This window comes from Peromyscus californicus, unplaced genomic scaffold, assembly GCF_007827085.1.
Source record: "Peromyscus californicus insignis strain IS unplaced genomic scaffold, ASM782708v3 Scaffold_4__1_contigs__length_199733344, whole genome shotgun sequence".
Taxonomy (NCBI): domain Eukaryota; kingdom Metazoa; phylum Chordata; class Mammalia; order Rodentia; family Cricetidae; genus Peromyscus; species Peromyscus californicus.
In genome coordinates, this window is record NW_026294562.1 from 101,795,560 (window position 1) to 101,819,641 (window position 24,082).

Consider the following 24,082-nt stretch of genomic DNA (forward strand, 5'->3'; position numbering starts at 1 on the left):
AGGAGGAGAACAAGACCCGTCCTTTAAAATCTCACCCTCTTGACCCACTCTCTCCAACCACCAGTCCCTACCTTCTAATATCCCATCCAACGGGAACTGTGCAAGAGCTAATTCATAGAGAAGGTCAATGGCCTGGTGATCCTGTCACCTATCTAGTTACCAGCTGGGGACAAAGCTTTTAACATATCAGCTTTGTAGGGAGACACCACATCCAAACAATAGCCACCCCCCCACACTCCTCATCTGCAAAGTGGGACCAGTAAAGCCCATCCCATGTAAGATCCTGGTACCACAGCCCTTAACCTAGTGCTGGCTTCCACTAATCAGCCACGAAGTTAGCAGTGAGTATCAGGGAAGATGGGGCTCAAGGAGGAAAGTGACCTCTCTAGGACACACAGCAGGTGGAGTCCAGATGAGTTCCATGGTCCCACCAGGAGCTACTGAGATGACAGAGGTCATTCTGAGAACCTCCCTGGCTGGCATGGTGTCCACCAGACAGTTTTGTGTCCCCACCTCCCCTCCCGTTCTAGTTTCCCAGGCAGAGATGATGGGATCCTGGACCAAAACTGTGTGAGAAGATGGGGAGGCCCTACTGCAGATCAGAACTACAGGCAAGATGGTGATTTAAAATTATATATTTAAAGCAGAGCAGTGGTGATGCACGCCTTTAATCCCAGCACTCAGGAGGCAGAGGCAGGGGGATCTCTGTGAGTTCGAGGCCAGCCTGGGCTACAGAGTGAGTTCCAGGACAATCATGGCTGTTACACAGAGAAAACTTGTCCAGAAACACACACACACACACACACACACACACACACACACACACACACACACACACAATTTAATTATGTGTATGTGTGTGCATATGTGCACATGAGTATGGGTGCCTGTGGAGGTCAGAAGCATCAGATTCCCTGGAGTCGAGTCCTAGGCAGTTGTAAGCACCTGATCGGAGGCTGGGAACCAAACTTTGGTCCTCTGTAAGAACAGTATAAGCTCTTAACCACTGAGCCGTCTCTCCAGGCCCTTCTTCTTTTCTTATTTTCTTCTTTCCCTCCTTCCTTCCTTTCTCCCCCGACCCTTTTTGAAATAAAATCTCATGTATGCCAGGCTGGCTTTGAACTCACATAGCTGAGGATGACCTTAAAACTTTGGCTCTTCCTGCTTCCATCTCCCCCATGCCTGGGCTATGCGGCACTGTAGACTGGACCCAGGGTTTTATGAACTTTAAGGAAGAACTAACAGCTACATCCCCAGCTCTTCTTTCTAATTCGCTATGTAGCTGAGGATGACCTTGAACTCCTAATGCCCCTGACTCTACCTCCCAAGTGTAAGGATTATAGGCCGGCACCACCATGCCTGGCTTTGGACGGTTGATATCAAGGACAGAAATCCAGGTCTAGTGGACTGAGGCAAAGTAAGAATTTATCAGCGTGTACCACTACAGTCCAGTGGGAGGCTGAAGCCTCAGGTACAGCTGGATCCAGAAGTTCCACGGTGTTCTCAGGGACTCCTGTGCTCCTTGTCCTTACACTGCCACCCTTGGGTTTTGACAGTCCCCTCCCTTGTGGTTTTATCTCCAGGACCTAGGACCATGCCTGGAACACAGTCTCACGCCTCCCAGCTTTGACAGCCCTACAAAAACCCTTCTCCTTCTCAACCATTCATCAAAACTCCCACCTGGACTTCCAGATGCCCAGTGGGGGAGTCTCACCACCCCTGAGGTGGTCACACACTCGTCTCACACGGGCGAGTCACTCTTCCGCATCCTCCAGGCTCTGAAATGAGGGCTCCTCCAGAAACACCTGCATGGCAGGCAAGTGCTAGGCCCGAGCCATCTCTGTTCCATCACCACCCGAAGCCTGGCTACTGGAGGATGGACAGGTCTGCAGCACTCGTGGTCTGCAGCCAACCGCAGTCCTTACAGCTGAGCAGCAGGCACTCACTGGGTCCTGAAGTCACTGAGTCCACAGAGAGAGGAAGGGATGGGAGAGCCTGGGGTCCAGGCACAGAGCAGGGTGCCTCCCACACCAGCTCCAGGGCCAGCCTTTATTGGAAGTGCTGGGTGGAGGCAGTGGTCCCAGAAAGAGGGCTATGGACCAAAGTAAGCAAAGGAAGGGGCCCCAGACCCAGGCTGCAGCTGCTTCTTCATGCTCAAAATGGAGCTTTCGGTTCCACTTGGTCCCTGCTGGGCAGAGGGGGAAGGGGAAGTAAAAGAGAGAAGAGAAAGCAGATCCCTGTCCCCCTGCAGTCCTGTGCTGGGTTTACCAGCTGTAGCCTGGTGGGATCAGAACTGTCCTAATAGGGATTCTGTCCCTTGTCCACTGTCCTCCAGGTGCCGGGGACTGGTATCAGGAACCAGCCTCAGGCTGGCTGGAGGTAGGCTCCAAGGCACTCAGGCTGGATGCCACGCAGAGTCAGGGCTGGGTGGTGCCTGGAGAGGGCATAATGTCTCTGTAAGGAAGGGAACATGCTACCATAAGTTTCTCAGACTCAGAGAGGGTGGATAGCTGGCCCTAAGCCACACAGCAGGCTGATGGTGGGTCTCAGCCTGACTCAGAAGAAGGAAGCCAAGTCTTGACCCCACCATCCTGTACCTCTGCTGCTAAATTCATGGGGCTGGGGTACAGCAAGTGGGTTTCCTGGCAGGGAGGCAGTCGAAAGCTTGGAAGCCTCGTCACAGGTCCAGCAGCAGCAGGGCATTGCTGGTAGGTGGTGACTCAAGCTTCCAGCTCCCGCCCCTGTCCCACAGGCTTCCTCGTCCCTCTAGATGTGGAGGGTCAGTCAAAGGGCATCCTGAGACCCCAGGATCTAGGTAGCACCAAGAGCACAGAGTCACTTCTTCCTGGTGTTGGCATTCAGTCGATGATGCAGCAGAACTGTCCTCATAGTTGTGATCTGGACTAAGAAAAGGAAGCAAGTAGAGGTTGTCCCTCGGTGGGGTGAGGGGCTGCAGTGTTTCTGCTGGTGGTACACCCAGGTGCCTGGGGTAGAGATGGGTGGAAGATGCCTGGCATCAGGGCGATACTCCTGGCTGGACACTCAAATGGCTGCTGTGAGGCACATCGAGAGGGTGAGGATCAGACAGAGGCCTGAGCCTGTTGGGGTGTATAAATAGGAGGAAACCTGAGGAGGGCCAGAGGAACAGGGCTAGGGACGTGTCCCGGGCTTGCTCAGTGCCAGCCTGACGGGAGGTCCCCGAGGCACCAGCCTTGTCCTCGTCAGCTGTCCACCAGCGCCATCTCATGGCTGCAGGCTCTCATTGCAGGGATGACTCCCGTCACTGGAGGAGCCACAACCACTTAGAGGTGTGACCCAAGTTTTGCCCCAGGACCAGCACCCCATTTTCCTTAGGCCTTCAAAGTGGCCTCAACTCTGACTGACCCTGGGTCACAGGAGACAGTCCTGGGAACACCACAAGAAGCTAGCTACTGGGAAGAAGGACAGATCACCGAGCCTGCTGGATCTCCTGGCACACACACACACAAATAAACCATAGGTGCCCAATTTGTACACAGCTGGCCAAGTGTTTACCTGCAGCTCAATCATGATCTCACTTTGGTTCAAAGTGTTGGCTCCCCCTTGGTTCCATAGTCCTGTGAAGTGGGCTTGGGGTAAGCTAGTGCCCGGATGACCTCTACATTCTAGAAGCTTCTCTACAAGTGACAGGGTAATAAGTCCTGTCTATGGTATTCCGACATGCAGGTGGCAACTCTGACATTCTAGCCAGCAGCTGAGAGAGGCAGATGGGCGTGGGAGGGGAGCAGGATGTAAGCCCTGCCCCCACTTACCAGCTCGGCACTCATTCCCTGCCCCGCCCTACCCCCACCGACTTGCCTCAGTGGCTCCCCACCGGAGCCCATCTTCAGGTCACCTTCTCTGAATGCTGCCTCCACCCTGAAGAACAGTGAGAAGTCACTTCTCACCCTCCAGTTGTTCCAACAGCTCCATTTCTGTGCCCATCACCACCCCCACTCTCACAAGCCTGGGTCTTTGTATAGAAGGGACTGTGACTGCTATGGGGGATGTGAGGGGAATTGATGGCATACAGTAGGTGCTTAACAAAGGCTTGTGGCAAAAAGGACATGTGGGAAGGAAAGCGTGAGAAGTAGCTGGGTAAGCAAGTTCCTAAGTGGATTGCCATCTCGAGAGAGGCACTGACAGGAATGTCAGTAGATGACCTACCAAGTGAGTGGATGGAGGATGAGTACAGGAGTGCAGGATCAGAGAAGTGAATGGATTCCTGGTGACCCAGGTGTGGCAGCTAAGGGAAGGACCAGGAACTGCCATAACCCATCTGCCCATTTAACAGATGAGAACACTGAGGGAGAGCTGGGTGGAAGGCATCTGCTGGGTCTGTAGGGCTGGGTCTGCTCACCCCCCATCCCTCTTTCTGTTGCCTTGTCCCCTCCTCCCACGGCTGGAGAGTTCTGGGAAGGATGCCTTTTGTTTGGCTCTTTTTTCCTCCAGTCTGTTTCCGCCAGGCTAAGGTGTGGGGGGTGGCAGGGAGGTGCTCCCCCCCAGGGCTATTTCAGTCAGAGCCAGCAGGGTCAGGAAGCAGAGGAAGCTGTCCAAAGTCACTTCAGAGATGCTACAGAGTGGCTGAGGACAGGAGCGTGGGCAGACCCGTGTCTGAGGGTCCTTTGCCCCAACACACTTGGTACCATTGACCTGAGATGGTAATGAGACGCTGCCTGTGAGTATCTGTGTCTTGAGGAAACAGGCCAGTAAGGGGTGGGACAGTAAGGGGTGGTTGGACACCTTGGCAAGCTGGGTGGGGTCTGCTCAGCCGGGGACTCAAAGGAGGGATGCCATGGGCTCATGAGTTTGGGGGTGCTTAGGTTATGGCTAACAGAGGTGAACTAGGAGCGAGCGCATCTGTGAAAAGATCAGCAAAGATGGACAGGCCAGAGAGGATGCTAGGTCTCAGCTGCACTGGCCGTTGGGAACAGTGGGATGAGTGAGGAAGAGCAGGAATGAGGGGAGTGTGGCGAGGACTTGGGGACCTTCAGCCACAGCCAGAGGAATGATGAGGGATTTGAACACCAGGGGCAGAGCTGAGGTGTTTCCTGAGAGCAGAGGAACCTCTTAAAAGGTTCCTACTGCAGGCAGCATGGCTGGAGTCCAGAAAAAAGCTGGGATTTGAGCTAGTCGAGGACTTAGGGTCTGAGAGTGGATGGCAGATATGACAGCCAACATCAGTTGCTGTTCACGGTTGGGGTCAAGGGAACCCTCCCACTAGTCACCACCCCAGGAGAGGGAACACTCAGCTCCCTTGGTCCTCAGAGACAGCGCGGAGTATCATCGGGGAGTGGATGATGCCCGAGGTCTACTCAAAGGTCTTTTCTGCAGCTCTTGCTCCTTCCAAGGAGAGAGTCTTAGAAAGACCAGTCTCCCCAGAGGCTGGAGAAACAAGAGGTCACTACAGTTTCCTCCATGTGTGGTCAGAGAACCACAGGCCCCCCTAAGGAAGGACAGGAAGACAGCCACTTCCACCCATGCCTGTCCCACTCTGTCCCTACCTGGGCTGTCCTTCCTCCTACTAATGAAAACCCTCCTCAGCCACCAGGATCTTCATTCTCTTGGGAAAGCTTTTTATTTACTTATTTAACATTCACATCTAGTTTCCATTTCTAATGCTTGGCCAGTTTGGCTTCTGATTGGTTCCATCTCTGTGATGCTTGGCCAGCCTGGATCCTGATTGGTTCCCCCTTGAGAACTGGAGTTTCACTCTGGCCACCAGGGACTACCACCAGTTTTGTTGTTGTTTGTTTGTTTATTTTTATAATTTTTGTGTGTTTTTGCCTGTTTTTGTGTCTGTGTGAGGGTGTCCGATCCCCTGGAACTGGAGTTACAGACAGTTGTGAGCTGCCATGTGGGTGCCGGGAATTGAACCTGGATCAGTGCTCTTAACCACTGAGCCATCTGCATGGGTGCTTGTGCATGTTCATGTGTGTGCAAATACCAGAGGCATTGGACCCTTTGAAGCTGGAGTTACAGAGAGCTGTGAGCCTCCTGATTTGGGTCCTAGAGCAGTAGTGAATGACATGAACTGCTCTAGCCTCCCCCCCCACCCGCTAAGGTCAACTGGGAGGAAGTTTCCTTAGCACCTGAGTCACCTCTCTGGGTTCACAGATAAGCTGAGACCGAAAGAACGATGGCTCTGAAGGTGGAATTCAGGCTGAGGACGCTGGCGTTTCCCTCGGGGAGCTCTCGGGGTGTGCACTGTCCACAGGGGTAAACGAAGAGCCACCAGAGCACCTTGTCCTGGACCCAATCTGCCTTGAAGACGCGGAGGAACACCAAACCTGGTACTTCCTCCTAAAAGGTCTTCGATCTGCATGAGACAGGTACATACCATTACCACATCCCTACCCCCTAGGGAGCTCCGGAGAAGTCGTGTGTGTGTGTGTGTGTGTGTGTGTGTGTGTGTGTGTGTGTGTGTGTATGTGTGTGCTTCTAACCTAAAGACAACCTTCCCTTATTCCTCCAATAGGGAGAGTGAGGAGATAAATCCCCACCCCAAGATCATGTGGGCAGGAAGCAACACAGCTGTAATTTGAACCCAAGCCCATCAACGCCCCCCTCACAGAAGAGACAATTGACTAGGGTTGTGAGGGATGAATAGAAGTTCACTGGGAAAAGCTGAGAGGAAATCAATACTAGAGAAAGAAATCGGCTTTGATTTCTCTCAAGCTTGAGCTTTGTCAGAGCACACATTTCCATGATATGAGATCTGTATGGATCTTTGTGGGGTGATGAGCCTTAAGAGGCGACCAAGTTAAGGACTTACTTGTTCAGATAGTTCAAGGCGTAGATAGGGCCCACGGGGTCGCCAGTGAGCACGCCACTGATAGGATGTGTATTACTTCCCCAGCTTCTCCCAGCATAGGAAAAGCAGTTGGGCAGTTATGGAGCAGGACAATGGCACCATCCAGGCGCCTGGCTTGCCGCCCACCACGTGCGTCTACCGTGAGGATTTCAAGCGGCTGCTGCTACCCCCGGTATACTCAGTGGTGCTGGTGGTCGGCCTGCCACTGAACATCTGTGTCATCGCCCAGATCTGCTCATCCCGCCGGACCCTGACCCGTTCAGCTGTGTACACCCTGAACCTGGCACTGGCAGACCTGCTGTATGCCTGCTCCCTGCCCTTACTTATCTATAACTACGCCAGAGGGGACCACTGGCCCTTCGGAGACCTGGCCTGCCGCCTCGTGCGCTTCCTCTTCTATGCCAACCTACACGGTAGCATCCTGTTCCTCACCTGCATTAGCTTCCAGCGCTACCTCGGGATCTGCCATCCCCTGGCCCCCTGGCACAAGCGTGGGGGTCGCCGCGCTGCCTGGGTGGTGTGTGGAGCCGTATGGCTGGCTGTCACAACTCAGTGCCTGCCCACAGCCGTCTTTGCTGCCACGGGCATCCAGCGCAACCGCACTGTCTGCTACGACCTGAGCCCACCCGTCCTTTCCACCCGCTACCTGCCCTATGGCATGGCTCTCACGGTCATCGGCTTCTTGCTGCCCTTCACAGCCTTACTGGCCTGCTACTGTCGCATGGCCCGCCGCCTGTGCCGTCAGGATGGCCCAGCAGGACCTGTGGCCCAAGAGCGGCGCAGCAAGGCGGCCCGTATGGCTGTGGTGGTGGCGGCTGTCTTCGCCATCAGCTTCCTGCCTTTCCACATCACTAAGACAGCTTACTTGGCTGTGCGGTCCACGCCTGGGGTCTCTTGCCCTGTACTGGAGACCTTCGCAGCGGCCTACAAAGGCACTCGGCCCTTTGCCAGTGCCAACAGTGTACTGGACCCTATCCTCTTCTACTTCACACAGCAGAAGTTCCGGAGGCAGCCCCATGAGCTCCTGCAGAAGCTCACAGCCAAGTGGCAGAGGCAGAGAGTCTGAGGCCCCAGGGCAGACCCCGAGGCACTGGCAGCCGCATATTTGCCATTGGTACCATGGTGCCAGAAGCTTTCCCCACAACCCCAAACCATACAAACAGTAAAACTTGGTTCAACAGGCCTGGATCTGGCCCTCAAGAAGTTCTACATCGACCACAAAGCTAAGACACCGATGTCTCGGGGGCTGGTCAATTCATGCTTGTTATCCCAGAACTCAGGAAGCTGTCACAGGAGGGTAACAAGCTCCAGGCCAGCCTGGTCTGTGCGGTGAAGCCCTGTCTCAGACAATCAAGAGTTGGAGCTACAGCTCAATAGCACATAACTGGAGTGTGCTAGCCCCTGGGCTTAATCCCTAACACTGCAAAATCCAACAAAGGTCTTCTCCCCAACCTTTCTTGTTTACAAGGTGGAGGGGACTGCTGGTGCACGATCACAAACGTGAAGGCAAGGTCTTGATCTCTGGGACCCACTTCTTACAAGGAGGAAGAAGCTGGGGGAAGCTCGTGTTCCCATCCACTTGCCAAAACTTTCGCGTAGGAGAGATAAATAAATGTGATTTTGTGGGGTTTGTTGTTTTGCTTTTGTTTGTTTCTAGGCCATGTCCCCAGCCCCAGCCAAAATGAACCCTTTAGTCAGATTTCGTCACCCCCTAGGTAAAGGCCAGGCAGTGGTTTAATTGGGATAGGGGTCAAGATGTAGGCTGGAACCTGAAGGAAACTAAGAGCCACTGACGGGCTGGAAATACCCAGGAGGCATCTTAAAGATGGCTGATAACCTGGGAGGGTCAGCCCCAGTGTGACTTGAGGCTGAGTGGGAGTACATGCATGTCATAAAACAGAAGACCAGATTACCCAAAACCACAGCAGGGATACTCCATCGTGGCTTTCACAGTGCCTCCTAATGGCAGGGATACTCTATCCTGGCTTTCACAGTGCCTCCTAATGGCAGAGATACTCCATCCTGGCTTTCACAGTGCCTCCTAATGGCAGGGATACTCCATCCTGGCTTTCACAGCTCCTCCTTATAGCAGGGATACTCTATCCTGGCTTTCACAGTGCCTCCTAATGGCAGAGATACTCCATCCTGGCTTTCACAGTGCCTCCGAATGTTTAATGCTTATACACTTTTGCCACAAGCACCTTTGTCCATGAGTTCCAAAGTCATACAAAAATTCATGGACACTGCCAATCCCTGACTATCCATTAAGACGATGGATCAATACCCTAGAATAGCTCATGCATCTAGAATTAATTATACCAACATGCAGCACTTAAGCCTTAGCAGTATAATATTAAAGAACAAGAAGTCTCTCCAAAGTATAAAGAACTAAAGCAGGGCACGATGGCTCACAGCACGTGGGAGGCCAGTCAGGCCACACAGATAGTTGAAGGTGGGCCTGGACTATGACACTTCTTTATATATACATATATATATATATATATAGATATATATAGATATATCATTATTATTATTTTATTTATTGTGTGTGTGATGATCAGAAACTTTCAAGAGTTGGTTTTCTTCTTCTAACATGTGGGTCCCAGGGATCAAACTCAGGAGGTCAGTCTTGGCAACAAGTGTCTTTACCTGCGGACCCCACACGCACTTCAAAAAACTAAAGCAATTACAGAAGCCTATAATTCTAGTTACTTGAAGGGAGGAGGCAGAAGGATTGAGATCAAGGCCTGCTGAGATTACAGAATGAGTTCGGGGCCAGCTTGAGTAACTTACTGGAACCCCGTCTCAAAAAAAGGGGGGGAGATGTGTGTTGGGGATTTAGTTCAGTGGTATACAATTTGTCTAGTATGTATGAGGTCCAGAGTCCAATCCTAGCAACACATACATATACTCACACACAGAGAGCAATGAAACAAAATGAAACTCAGAAGCATCCAAGTGGGACATGGTGGCACACACCTTTAATCCCAGCACTCGGGAGGCACAGACAGGCGGATCTCTATGAGTTTGAAGCCAGCCTGGTTTATACAGCAATTGTTCCAGGCCAGCCAGATCTACACAGTGAGACCCTGTTTGAAAAACAAAGAGAGGGCTGGAGAGATAGCTCAGTGGTTAAGAGCACTGGCTGCTCTTCCAGAGGATCTGGTTCAATTCCCAGCACTCACATGGCGACTCGAAGCCATCTGTAACTCCAGTTATGGGGCTTCTGACACCTTCATGTAGACATGCACGCAAGCAAAACACCAGTGCACATAAAACATAAATTATTAAAAAAAAAAACTAAACAGACAAAAAAAACAATACATGCCTGTAATGATCCTCAGAAACTAGAGGCTGAGGCAGGAGGACAGGAAGTTGAGGCCAAAAACAAAACAAAACAAAAGCAACAACAAAACCAACATCAACAAAAATACTAAAATGAAAATAATTTGAGGACTGTGTAACTGCAATAAAACCAAATAAGACAAAACCAGGAGCTGGAGAGATGGCTTAGCAGTTAGGAGCACTTACTGCTCTCGAGGAGGACCCAGGTTCGGTTCCCAGTACCCACACGACAGCTCATAAGTGAACCCCTCTTTTGGCCTCCTCGGGCAGTAGTCACACTCATGGTGCACATACATACATACAGGCAAAACATTTATTCATACACACACACACACACACACACACACACACACACACACACAAGTACCTCTTAAAATAAAACAAAAAAGCCAGGCACAGTGCTGCATGTAATCCTAACACCTGGGAGGAAGAGGCAGGAGGAACAGGGGTTGGAGGTCATCCTCAGCTATACAAAGAGTTTGAGGCTGAGATGGGTTACAAGAGATCCTGTGGGGGGCAGAGAGAGGAGAGAGAGAAAGGAGAGAAGGAGGGAGAGAGAGAGAATATATGAACACTGATTAGCACAGGTCTGAGACGGGTCTGAGGCTGTCCCTCAGTGGTGGGACACAGGAATGAGACGGAAGTTACTACAAAGGTCCTGGCTGTTTTGTTTTTCGGTAAGAGTCAGCCAAGCAAGTGATGAGAATATAAAGTGAACAAGAGATGCTGACTAATGAAATCCTAGGCACCCCAGGTCTAATGTGTGGGTACAGTTAGTGTCCGAGAGACTGTTTGGCTTTGGAAAGGAGTCAGAAGCCAGATCTCCCCTTCAGAGAGCTCCTTTCCGGGGATACGTGGTTCTATTAAGTTCCATTGGCCATCCTGCACATGACCTTGATCATCCAACCTTTCCATATTGATTTTTCCCAAGGACTTCTACAGCTCTGACCTCACAAGGTTACCTGCTGAGTGAGTAGATCACACTCATTCATTCCCCCACAGAAGAGAAGCCTGGGGCTCACAGACACTCACATGGCATCTCACAACCTTCTTGGAGACCTGAGCTCCAAGGGAATCTGAACACATATAGGAAGACAAAAGAGACACACACAGGCAGGCAAGAACACCCACATACATAAAGCAAAACAAAAATAAAAAGAGGCCGGAGTGAGATGCCACTCTGCCTGGCCAAGATCCTTAAATATCCTCCCTCCTCACAAGTGGGGCTAGAGGCCAGGCTAGCTTACTTCAGCCAAGCATAGGTGGCAGGACTCTTGGGGCCTATGACTTGAGTTTCTATTCCTCTCCATCAGTTTGCCTGTTTGTGATGTGAGATAAAGACCTGTTTCAGAAGTGTCATGAAGGCAAAATTTAATAGTGCAGAGAAGCTGGAAGAGCACATACTTCAGACCTGGGGCTGTTGCTGAGCAGTAGAGGACTGAGTACCAAGCATGCCCAAAGCCCTGGGTTTGATCCCAGTACAACAAAAGAAAAGACCACGTCATGCCATAGGAACCATCATCATGGAGGGAGACAGTGATTCCATACACACCTGAACTTGCTTAGAGGAACCTGACCCCACGCCCTTCTCACCTTTCAGACAAGGCAGCTGTGGCCCAAAGAAGCATGGAGGCTTATTCATTGTCACCAAGTAAGGCAGAACAGAGCGGCACAAGCCCGGCAGGGCTCTCTTCCTTGCCCACTAATTTGTCAGTGGTGAGGACAAGATTTACCGCTTATACCCATTGAGGCAGAACTGAGATAAAATTGGGCAAGGGACTAGCAAGAGGCTGGTCTCAACTCAGGAGGGCTATCTCCACGCCTGGAGCCTTCCTACAAACTAATGGGTGGTCCAGTAGGAGAACAGCTTCTTACCCTGGGGGTTGTGTGAGCAGCAAGGGCCTGGGGTCCAGCTAGAGGCTGCCTTCCCTTACTCTGCAGTCAGCATTCTGCCCTCCCCCATCTTGGTCCCCACATCCGGTTACTGGCGCTGAGTGTCTTTGGCTGGGACCGATGCGGCCCTGGGGTTGGTTGGGGAAAGCATGCGCCACTGACCTTAACTGCTTATGAGGTGAGCATGGGAGGAATCGGGCCTACATGTAACAGAGCGGAAGGAGTTTGTCCTGTTCCCAAGGAGGCTGAGCTCTGCCCACCGCCCACTGACAGAGAGGCAGGGCTGCTGGGGACAGACCCTCCTTCTTCATCAAGATCTGAAGCCAGGGAAAGCTGTCTGAAGGCGTGTGATGATGATTGAAGACCTTAAAGTCTGAATTTGAGTCACACGTGAGCTGCCCTTTCCCTCCGACTTCTACAACGGCCTTTGTTACGTCTTTAATAGCATTTATCCCCAAGAGTAGCTCGAGGAATAAATAAAATATATAAACTATTACCCGTACCTCCTAGGCAGTCCATATAGACTCACTCATTTAGATGTAGAGTCCTACATTTAAACCGTCTGGGCAAAGAGGGACCTAACAGAAGCAGATGAGGGTGGGAAGAAATTGACGCCTCAGTAACCAGAACAATTTTAGACTTGCCAGACTGCAGTAGAGGCGGGAGGGGAGCTCTAGGGTAGATCATTGTTGCAGCAAGAGAGACCTACACCTTCCTGGTCTAGAGGGTGGGGCAGCCGCAGGTAGGAGTATAGGTTTGGCGGTAGGAAGATGAGGGCGTTCCCGTCCAACCTCCCTTTGTGCGGAATGCCGAAGAAAGGGCAGAGTGCTTGGCAAAGTAAGGGGGCAGGAAACGCCTGAAAGCGAGTGAAACCTTCTAACTCTTCCATGGTTGGTTGTGGGTGGATGGGGTTTTATCTCCACTGAGCTCGGAGGGAGCGAGAATCCGGCCCGCAGAGGGCGCAAGAGCCACGTACCCCCGACCGCAGGGAGAAGGAGGAGGCGGGGTGTAGAGATTAGAGGCTGCCCGGACCAAGAGGCGGGGTGGGCAGCTGGGAAAATGGAGCGGGGAGTTGTGTGTAATAGTCCTGAGAGGTGGGACTTCTAGAGCAGCACAGGGTGGGTTAAGGGACAGTCAGAGATGGACAGGCCCCAGGGAGGTGGGATATAGGTGGAGCGTTTGAGTGCGGGGCGGAACATGGGCGTGGTGCAGCGGGATTCGCCGCTGAAGGATGGGTGAGGGGCGTGGTCTGAGCAAGGTGGGGAGCCGCAAGCGCTCGGGTGGGCCTGCCCCGCCCACGTCACCCTGGGTCCCACCTCTTTTCCGGCCCGAAGAGTTTCTGCGTGTACCTGAGTATCGGTGTGTACCAGAGTTTGTGGGTCTTGGGTTGCCATGTTGGAGCCCCTCCGGCAGAGGTTCCCGCGTGAAAGAGGCTCAGTCGCGGTGCTACGTTCTGCGGAGTTGTCCACTCTCTGAGCTCCCGTGTATCTGAACGAGTCCCCGGGGAGGATCAGCCCACAGCTTTCCCGACGGACTCCTCTAAGAGGGTCGTTTCGGTCTACAAATGTTCAAGCATCTTGTTTCTCCTTCGGCTCCTCCCTGATTCCCTCCCCCCACAGTGTTCCCAGCCTCGCGCGCTCCCGGAGCCCACCCCCTCTTTTAGGCGCCAGGCCCCGCCCCCCGCCCCCTTTCCTCTGCCTCAAAGTTTATTTGCAACAAAAGGGAGCAGAGAACTAGCAGCCTAGGGGGAGGAAGAGGGAGCTGGAGCGGGAGCTCGAGGGGAGGCAGGCCGGCCGCCGGGCTTCGCAGGCGGACTTGGAGTGCAGGAACCAAGCCTTGGCCCCTCGCCGGCCGGGCCGCGATGCCCCTGGCCGCTCTCGAGGAGGTTAAGGCTGGGCCTGGGGTCGACGCTGGGGCGAGAGGGGCCGCCCAGGATGAAGCCGCTGCGGTCCGCAGCCGCAGAAACTTGATCCTCGACTGATAAACCTCTGCTCCTGTCTCCGCACCCTCCTCCCCAGCCGCTGCACGCTGCGGGTGCAGGATCCAGGCTCTCGGACCGAGGCCACTGCGCGCCCTCGGAGCAGGGGTGCAGGGGGGGTTGGCCGCGGGGCCCCGAGGCCAGCCCCCCCGGAGTGACTGCCACCACCATGGCGGACGGGTCACCTCGGCCCCCACTTTATCGCAGCGTCTCGTTCAAACTGCTGGAGCGCTGGAGCGGCGGACCCGGGCCGAAGGAAGAGGACGCGGACACCCCCGGGTTGCGGCGCCGAGCTTCGTGCCGGCCAGCCGCGGCAGTCCCGGGCCAGCCCTCCCGGCGCGTGTCCAAGCTGGCGTCGGGGCCCCCGGCCGCCCCCGCGCAGCCGCGCCCGCTCCGTAGCCTCTCGCCATCCGTGCGCCAGCTTTCCCGGCGCTTCGACGCGGCGCGTTTGGACGACGACTCCGCTGGTGCCCGGGACGAGGGTTGCTCCCCCAGCACGACAGAAGAAGCAGCTGAAGGCACTGAGCGTGGGGCCTGGCCCAGCGTCACCGAGATGCGCAAACTGTTCGGCGGCCCGAGCTCCAGGAGACCAAGTGTGGACTCTGAGGCCCTGGGGACGACCAGCCCCGACGGAGCTTCGTGGGAGTCCCCAGTTCGTGAGCCCCGGCAGCCTCCAACGCCACCTCCTCGAACGTGCTTCCCTCTGGCTGGTTTGCGTTCTGCACGGCCGCTGTCCGGGCCGGGGATCGAGGGGAGGCGACGTCGGCAGCAGCAACAGGAGCGGGCGCAGCGTCCGGCGGATGGTTTACATTCTTGGCATAGCTTCTCCCAACCGCAGGCCGGGGCCCGGGCCTCCTCCTCCTCCTCCATTACCTCCTCCTATCCTGTCAGCCGCAGCCGGGCTGCTAGTTCCAGCGAGGAGGAAGAGGAGGGACCGCAGCCACAGCTTGGGCCGCAGAGTCCGGCCTACCTCGGCGGCCACTCTTCAGGCAGTGATGAGGACCCAGATGGTGAGGATGGCCGTCGCTGGAGAGGGAGAGGGTTCAGGCCTGGAAACTCTCTGTTGGTTCGTGGCTGCAGCCAGGACAGTGATGAGCTAAATTCGGGCGGCTTGGGATCAGCAGGTGGTGTCAGGAGCCCCGAACCTCCAACATCTCCAAGAACCTCTATGGAAGAGGGACTCCGGGAGTGGGGTACTGGCATGCAGCCCTGCGTCCCAGGTCCTCAAGAGAGCTTAAGGCCTCTGTCTGACACTGGGGGAGCACCTTTCCGTGTGGCGAAGGTGAGCTTTCCTGCGTACCTGGCCAGCCCAGCTGGCTCCCGAGGTAGTAGTCGCTATTCTAGCACTGAGACCCTCAAGGATGATGAACTATGGTCCAGCCGCAGTTCTGTGAGCTGGGGTGTGTATCGCTCCCCGAGTTTTGGAACGGGAGAAGGGCTCCTTCTGCGGCCCCAGACTAGGTCCCGCACAAAGGGACCTGTAAGCACCACCAGGCCTCTGAGGGATGGAGGATTGGAGCTAGACAAGAACCGACAGCGCAAGTCACTATCGAATCCAGATATCGCCTCCGAGACGCTGACGCTTCTCAGTTTTCTGCGCTCAGACCTTTCAGAGCTGAGGGTCCGAAAGCCCAGTGGGGGCCCCGGGAACAGTCCCCTAGATGGCGGAGACTCACCATCACCAGGTAGCCCAGTGGAGCAACTTGAGTCCATGCCACCCCAAAGTCCAGCGTCACCCACCACTCGACCCACCCTCAAGGACCTGACAGCTACCCTGCGCAGGGCAAAGTCGTTCAGCTGCTCAGAGAAGCCCATGGCTCGCCGCTTGCTCCGCACCAGCGCCTTGAAACCCAGCTCCTCTGAGCTCCTGCTGGCAGGCTCTGGGGCAGAGGAGGATCCACTGCCACTCGTGGTCCAGGATCAGTATGTGCAGGAGGCCCGTCAGGTTTTTGAGAAGATACAGCGCATGGGTGCACAGCAGGATGATGGAAGTGATGTCAGCCCTAGAAGCCCCGGCTGGGCAGGCGACATGACCCAAGGGCAGCGGTCTCAGGAGGAGCTCTCTGGCCCTGAGTCCAGCCTGACAGATGAGGGCATTGGGACAGAGCTCTCTGGCCCCGAGCTTCTCGGTGCCACCTTTTGCAGCCTAGATCCTGCAGGGGTATGGCGACCTCTTTCCTCCACCTCAGCTCAGATGAACCACCTCCATGGGGTTGGGATGGAAGACAGTCTGGGTGGGAGAGCCCTTGTGTCTCCTGAGACCCCCCCAACACCAGGTGCTCTCCGCAGGAGACGCAAACTCCCACCCTCAGGCCCTAGTGGAGCTGATCTAAGCAGTGGAGAGGCAAGTGAGGCCTACAGATCCCTGAGTGACCCTATTCCACAGCGTCATCGGGCTGCCGCCTCTGAGGAGCCCTCCGGGTTCTCTGTGGACAGCAACCTTCTGGGCTCACTGAACTCTAAGACAGGGCTTCCAGTGACCCCAACGATGGATGAGGGCCTGACCAGTGGCCACAGTGACTGGTCTGTGGTTAGTGACGAGAACAAGGACTATCAGGAAGTCATTCAGAGTATTGTTCAGGGGCCTGGTGCCTTGGGGCGTATGGGAGAAGACAGGATCGCTGGCAAGACCCCTAAGAAGAAATCTCTGAGCGACCCTAGTCGCCGTGGGGAGTTGGCTGGGCCTGAATTTGAGGGCCCAGGAGGGGAGCCCATTCGAGAAGTGGAGCCCATGCTGCCTCCATCCAGCAGTGAACCTATCCTTGCAGAGCAGTGGGCAGAGCCAGAAGACCCCGGTCCTGCCAGAGGCAGGGCACAGTCAGAGAGGGCCCTACCTGCCCCACCTGCCTCCTCCACTGCCCACCACGACTTCCATCTTGACCCCAAGCTGGCCAATGTTCTCTCCCCTCGACTCATCCGCCGAGGTTCCAAGAAGCGCCCAGCCCGGAGCAGTCACCAGGAGCTTAGGAGAGCGGAGGACAACCAGGACCAAAATGGTAGCCAGACACAAGTCCGGTCTTCCTCCAAACATGTTCGACATGCGAGCGTGCCTGCTGCCTTCACACCTATTGTGGTGCCTGAGCCTGGGACTTCCGTGGGACCCCCTGTGGCTGTGCCAGAGCCTGTGGCCTTCCCTGCGAGAGCTCATCCCACACTGCAGGCACCATCACTTGAAGATGTCACCAAGCAGTACATGCTGAGCCTCCACTCTGGTGACGGTCCTGCCCCAGGTCCCGTGGACCCACCCTGCTTGCCTCCCTCCGCACCGCCCTCTGCTGAGACCAAGCCCTCTGGGGCTGCCAGGGCTCCAGATGAGCCTGCCCCAGCAAGCAAGTGCTGTAGCAAGCCACAAGTGGTAAGTCCTGTAGAGAGATTTGGAGGGGGGTACAGGAGAGCCATGGGCACCAACCTGACAGGAGCTTTTGTGTCTACTCAGTGGGCAGATGTCCAGATCCACAGGTGCTTATCTACCCTGGAATAACGTGAAGGGCACTGGGCTTCTGTTAATCCCGGTTCTGAAGAGGCTTCAGGATGTTGCTAACGTCAAAGGGTCTGTCTGCCCCAAGGTGTTCTGGTGGTGGCCACAGAGGTCCTGGGGATGTTTCTCAGAACTTGAGATTCCCACAGTTCTTTGTTGTAAATGCACTGAAAGTCTGGGAGAGGACGATGACATTCAGCCCAGGCTCCGGTCTCAATGCCCAGCTCTTCACTGATCTCATTTCAGGTCACAGTTGACATGTTCTTGCCTTTAAGTCTGTCCCAAGGCCTGGGAGACTTAGGGAGGCACCAGCCTTAATTTATGGAGCAGCAGAGGGCCTTAGGGGTCCACCCCCGATCTGATTCTAGTTTTCTGATATTGGCCTGTCTTGTGACTCAACATCCCCATCTGTAAGACTGGGTCTGAGGGATGTGGATGAAGCAGTTTCTATCCAGGTGCTATTGTGCAGAATTGGGAGAGTCTGCTTTGTGAATTTGGGTAGTTATGGGACCAATGCCAACATGCCCCTCCTCAGTTAGAGGAGCTTCGAGCTAGAGTTGTTAGGGAAGTGTGGTGACAGGTTTCTACTGAGGCTCGGCCGCAAAGGCCCCTCAGAGGGATTGAGAGTTCTGTTCCCTGTAGACAGGGCAGTCTCGGTGAGCCAGGATGAAGGCTCTGGCCCCTCACCCTGCCTCTCTGGATCTGCCTCTCTGGACCCTCCCACCTCTGTCCTGTTGATCCCAGGCCTCAGGGGCTCATTACCACCCTCCACAAAGCTCTCCCTTCTCTTACCTTACCTCAGCTATGCCTAGGTTTTGGCTATGGATACAGACTGGCTCTAGGCAACATCTACCCTGGCATGGGAGAGTTGCAAGTAGATTTGCAGCTCTGGGCTGGAAGCTGAGCTCAGGGATGGCCTGGGGTTATGTCAACTGCGGCCTGCCCGGGCTCCCACTGTGTTGCTGACTTCAGAAGCTGGGAAACCCTACACCCTGGACTAATTTGGTCACTTGGCTTCTCGGAGCTCTTAAGGGCCCCTTGAACTCCCTGTCCCTGTTTCTCTCCTCTCTATTGCCTCTGTCCTAGCCCTGCTCCTCTTTATGGAGGCGGCCGGGAGGGACAGACAGGGAGTGGGCAGAGGAGACTTTGGGATCTGGCTTTTCTTCAGAGACCCCATTAGGGGAGCCTGAGCACCAGAGCCAGTTCTATGCTTGGAGGATGTGGGGAGGGAGTCCCAGCTTCCTTTTCCAGGTAATGGTTTCCTATGGAAGTATAGTGGGAGGTGAGGGGCATCCAGGAAATTAGGGAGCCTGGGGGGCAGGCACTGAGGCCGAAGAAGGGTTTCATAGGACTGGCTCCTGCCCCCTTCACATTCTCCAGTGACCTCCCTCCTGAGAGCTGTGGTATGGAGCAGTCCCCTAATATACAGGCTTCTCCTGTCCCTGAAAGAGGCTTTCTCTGACATTTCGGCTCCTCCCACGTCTCCAGGCCCAGCTGGATGTTCCCTCTCACCCCTCAGAAGAGAGAAGGGGGAGTCTGTAATTAGAAGAGCCAGACTGGAGATCCCCAGGACCAGTTTCATCCCTGTTATGAGGATTGCTCTCCCTTCTGTAAAATGGAGATAATTGGGCTCTGCCCAGAAGGCTCTGTAGGTGGGCGGTGGTGTGACCATTCCCTCCCTGGGGGCAGGAGAGAGGACCGAACAGGCTCTGCTGCCTCAGCTGCTTCTCCGTGACCAGGCTTGGCTTCCTCCTCCCCCACTGCTGTCTAAGCACAGGCCTCAGTGACACCTGGTGGACTACGTTAGGCCATGCCTCCTTCTCCACCCCCTTGTTAAGCCTGGAAGTTCTTCCATCTGCTACCTTCAGTTTCTTCTTGCTATCCCTTTCCTTCTGGCTGCAGAAAGATGGGGAGCAGCTGTCCACTCCCCGCTTCCTGCTGGCTTCTCTTGAGCAGACAATGTTCCCTTGTCTCAGGCTTGGGGCTCCTGTCACGATCCCTGTACTGTGGCTGGAGGTGGTGTGGCTTGGCCTTCAGAATAAAGAGGGGACGAGAGAGGAATTGTCATGTTCTGCTTATGGAGCATAAACCAATGTCAGGTGCTAAGAGGGGAGAACTGGGGTCTCAGAAAACCACAGACTTGATCTTGAGCAGTAGGGAGTCCCTCTCACTCAGGCCTCTCCTACCTCAGCATCTCCCCTCATTGTGAGGAGGCACTGCTTAGCCTCTGACTCATCTGGACCTGGACAGTCATCTTTAGGACTTAGTTTTCCCATCTTTGCACTGGGAAATGGGCAGCCTGATCTTTGAGGCTCTGGAGGAAGGGCTCATTCTGCAGCCTGTCCAAGCAAATGGAACAAGGAGAGTTAGCGTGCCTAGAGGGGAGAGAAAGTCTGTTCTCTGAGTACTGTGAATGAGGGGCAGCTCAGCTCGTGGGTCACCAAGGCTGTGCTGTGTGGGCCTTCCTGTTTCTCCTACTCCAGGCCTCTGGGTTTTTCCAGCTAGGTCCATCGTTGCCATTATGTTGTCCATGGACCACGCTTTGCACCAAGGCATTCCTCTGTGGGGCTTCAGAGTAATCTTTTATAGTTTACTTTTTCTGCCCCTTGACACTTGTACCATCTATAGCCCAGAAGCAGGAAGTGACTTGTCTCTGAGAATTGTAGATGGCCAGATTCTTGAGACTTTGACATATTGAAATAGCTGTAACAGTGGCTGTTGTTCATTGCGTGCCCGTTTTATGGCGGGCACCGATGGTTTCTTGTCATGTGAAAGATCGGGTATCTATCTTACTGTGGGAGTCACCCTGAATCCTAGTTAATCGGTGTCTTTAAGAAAAGGAATCAAGGGATTGTTCCCAGTTTCTTAGTGAGACTGGCCTGCCATCTGAGGAGGGCATAAGTCAGGGACAGCTGGGGCATTACTTACACGTCGGGGTGTAACAGCCTGAGTGTGTTCATGGTGGTGTGTAATTCACCAGGGCCTAGTGTTGGGTCAGAAGAACTCTGAGACCCAGAAGAGGAGAACGCTAAGTCCAAGGTCACACAGTAAGGCCAGGCAGAGCTGGCCCAAGCCCCAGAACTGCTGGCCTTCTTCCTCTGCCACTCACTGCAGCCCTGGCCCCCAACCCCAGCCTGCTCAGCTGCCCTGCCTTCTGCAGGCCTGGGCTGCAGTTCTTCCCACCACTTTTGTCTGGCTGGCTCCCCCTTGGCAGGGACTTGGAGGCAAGTTTCCCTCCTGCCTCTCCTTGGCTCTTCGCTGTGATCCCCCCCCCCCCCCATGGAAGCTGCTTCCGTTGGGAGGAGATGAGGTGGTTAGGACATTTGGAATTCTGAGCAGTACCAAATATCTATAATTAATGTCTTGTCACCCAGCAGGAGGGTGGGATGGGGGAGGACAGGCAGAAGGGTTGTCCCTTTCAGGGCTTATCCCCTGCCCCACCGTCTTTCCGAGGACCGTGTGGTGTTGGGAGGAAAGGGGGTGCTCTCCAGGAATGAGTCCACCCAGCAGGGAAGGGCTGGAGGAGGGACCAGAGTTGAGTGTGACATTTTCCAGCCCAGCATTTCTGGGACCAGCTGGATTTGAGACGCTGCAGCTAATCCTGTCCCCAGCCCCCTCCCCCAATGTAGGGACTTGTCCCTCCTGCTTCCCTCCCTCCCATCTGACTGCCAGGGCTGCACGTGGTGCACAACAGTGGGTGGAGCCATCCCCGTGCAGCCTGGGAGCTGAGGCATGCATCTGAGAATCCAGAAGCAATCCGCTGTCTTGAAGGTGCTTAGGATGTTAGTCTGCAGGCTGGCAGGGGAGGCTTCCCTGGAGGACGCTTCAGCCTAGACTGAGGCCTGGAAAGCTGGGAGAGAGGAAGGGATTCTAGGAGGGCATGGCATTTGCAGGGGCTGGGAGGAGGCCTTCCGGGCAGGCTGTTGTAGTGGAAGTTTGGTTTTAGTATCCGTGCACTGAACAGCCGACTTCCCAAGCACCCCTTGCCAGGTCCGGCACCGTTCTAGAGCGAAAAGACAGCAGTGCGGAGGCCTGCCTTTCTGGACCTTCCAGACTGGTGAAGACACGTGTCTGCAAAGGAGGGCGCTGTCAGGGAACAGAAGGTTTGGGAGAAAAATAGAACCGGGTGAAGAAGTTGAGGATGACAGGCTGGGGTATTATTTTAGATCACCGGGTCTGGAGAGGCCTGGGAGAGGAGGTGTTAACATCTGACGCCCGGAAGAAGTGAGAGAGGGAGTCAGGTAGCTGCGGGGAGCGGGGATTTCTGGGAAGAAAGGAACAGCAAATGCAAAGGCCCTGGCGTGTGTGAGGAATGGACACGGGGTAGTGTAGACAGAGCTGAGCGGTAGGAGGTCAGAGGTCAGCGAGCAAAGGGTAGGTCTTATAGGCCAGTGGGAGGACTTGGCATCTACCTGAAGTGAGAGCTAGGTACTGTCAGGGGGCTCTGAGTGAAGTAATGACCCAAGCTGCTGTGTGGGGCTTGCAGGGTCCAGCATGGAAGCAGCGAAGCAAGTCAGGAGGCCCCAGACGTAAGCGATGATGCTAGCCTGGGCCAGCGGAGATGCGGAGAGGAGTGTTTCAGCTGAAGCCCAAAGAGTCTAGACCTCTAGTACCTACGTGAGCAAGGCGCTACTGCCTGCCAGATGTGGTGGCACACACCTTTTATCCCAGCACTTGGGAGGCACAGGCAGGCAGATCTCTGTGAGTTCGAGGGCAGCCTGGTCTACAGAGCGAGTCTCAGGCTAGACAGGGCTATATAGTAAGACCCTGTTTCAAAGAAATAAAAAGACAGTACTACCCTCTACTCCAGCAGCTGACAAGTGTAAGAGGGGTCACTCACGAGGAGGGTGAGATGACAGAGCTACCTACTGCCCTGTGGGGGCTTAGGTCAAAGACTAGAGAGGAGCACTTGGGCCCCAGTGTTTCCTATGTAGCCACTGTGGCCCCTACCCAGGGAGCTTGTGCCGCAGCGGCCCTGGCCCTCCCATCTAATCCCAGGCTTGGTGAGGTGAAGAAGCGGGCTTGGAGCCCACAGAGTTTTGTCTAGGGCCCTGTGGCTCACGAGTAATCTGGTCCTAGGTGTCCTGCCTCCAGGTCATACATTGGTCCCAGAGTTCCCAATGAGTCAAGTTGGCAGACATGGCGGTGGCAGTCTGGAGGAAGGGGGAGCCTGTGTTTCCCAGAAAGACTTGTAACCCTGGCACACTCATTGGGAAACGTGCCCAGGAAGCTTGGCGCCTTGCTGGCAGGCCCTGAAATGGGGGCCCTGGGTCGTCTGGGAAGCACAAGCTAATCAGAGATGATATCCTCCCCCACAGTTGGTACCCCCACCACCTCTCAGGCCTCTGGGGCCTCCCAGGGGTGGACAGAGGCTGAAGGACAGTGCCAGACTGCTAGGCTATGAGCCCCAGTTCATGATGTGCAGGCCGTTTGAACCCCCAGATGGCCCTCCGGTAACTGTAGGGTTCACTAGGGGTGACCTGGCAGACTATAGGGAGGTCTGCCCAGGGAGTTAGGAGGCCAAGGATGCAGCTGAGCCTCACCCTTTCCCTCCCGTGAGGCCTTTGAAGAGTCCCATACCCTCGGAGCCACAAGTGCCTTTGTGGCCTTGAGCCCCAAGATTATGCCTCCTCCCAGGGCTGCCAGGGCTACAGCAGCTGTTCTGGGCAAGAGCATCTCCTGCAGACCAGGAAGGGTTAGCAGGCTGGGTCCTGGGCTGCTGAGGACTCTGCCCCACTCACTAGCTGCTACTCTTGGCTTCCTCTGCTGAAGAAAGAAAGAATCTTTTCTCATACCTGGGGCATGAGAAGGCCATGGTGCTTTCTCTGAGGAGGCCTGTCCCCCAAATATTGATGTTTCTGTGCATAGGACATTAAAACTTCTAACTCAGCTTGGGGAAAACAGACTCTCTTTTATGAAGGGTTTTTAACCTTTTCATTTTATGTGTATGGGTGTCTTCTTTGCGTGTATGTCTGTGCCCCACGTGAACGGCTGATGCCCAAAGAAGTTAGTCGGGGGTGCTGTGTCCCCTGGAGTTGTGAATTGTTGTCAGTCACCATGCTTGAAACCGAACCTGGGTCCTCAGCAAGAGCGACAAGTGCTCTTAATCCCTGAGCCGTCTCTCCAGCCCAAATCAGCAGACTTTTGAAACCATCCCCGGGCATGGAGAGGGTGAGGGGGCTGCAGAGGGACTTGAGGTGGGGAAGACTCGCAGGCTGCTGTGGGATGGTGTCTCAGCTCCCCATTGCTGCAGGAACAGGTTATGACAGCTCAGTGCCTTCAAACCACACTTTGTAGTTCCTGAGGTTGGAAGCCTGATATGGGATTCACTGAGCTAAAATCCAGGTGCTAACGGGTTGCTTTCCTTCTTGGTTTAGGGGGAAATCAGTTCCCTTGCCTTTTCCAGTTATGGTGGGCGCCAGTGATCCTTGGTCTGTGGCCTCTTCCTCAGTTTTAGAGTCAGCAGCATAGCATCTTCAAACATCTCTCACCCAGACCTTTTGCCTTCCTCCTTAAGGACTCTCTGTGTGACTCGGGCCCACCTGGGTAACCCAGG

The 24,082-nt window shown here is 54.8% G+C and overlaps 2 protein-coding genes and 1 long non-coding RNA gene across 14 annotated transcripts in view; 2 read left to right on the forward strand and 1 right to left on the reverse strand.

Annotated features, from left to right (window-relative positions):
• Positions 1 to 8,459, forward strand: part of P2ry6 (pyrimidinergic receptor P2Y6) — a 36,962-nt gene extending 28,503 nt beyond the window's left edge. For 5 of the 12 annotated variants that reach the window (XM_052714121.1, XM_052714120.1, XM_052714117.1 and 2 more), the window contains 2 exons: positions 6,136 to 6,350; positions 6,878 to 8,459. In XM_052714121.1, the coding sequence (XP_052570081.1) occupies positions 6,912 to 7,898 (987 nt within the window). In that variant the 5' untranslated portion in view covers positions 6,136 to 6,350; positions 6,878 to 6,911 and the 3' untranslated portion in view covers positions 7,899 to 8,459. Of the gene's footprint in view, positions 1 to 1,583; positions 6,351 to 6,877 lie in introns of all 12 variants that reach the window. The other 7 variants (XM_052714110.1, XM_052714111.1, XM_052714113.1 and 4 more) reach the window with 2 other exon arrangements.
• Positions 1 to 13,712, reverse strand: part of LOC128095282 (uncharacterized) — a 27,907-nt gene extending 14,195 nt beyond the window's left edge. Inside the window, exon 1 of the long non-coding RNA XR_008213201.1 lies at positions 13,420 to 13,712. This is a non-coding gene — a long non-coding RNA (uncharacterized LOC128095282). The remainder of the gene's footprint in view (positions 1 to 13,419) is intronic.
• Positions 13,713 to 14,004: 292 nt separating this feature from the next.
• Arhgef17 (Rho guanine nucleotide exchange factor 17) overlaps positions 14,005 to 24,082 on the forward strand; it is a 63,428-nt gene continuing 53,350 nt past the window's right edge. Inside the window, exon 1 of the mRNA XM_052714107.1 lies at positions 14,005 to 17,403. Within this exon, the coding sequence (XP_052570067.1) occupies positions 14,218 to 17,403 (3,186 nt within the window). The 5' untranslated portion in view covers positions 14,005 to 14,217. The remainder of the gene's footprint in view (positions 17,404 to 24,082) is intronic.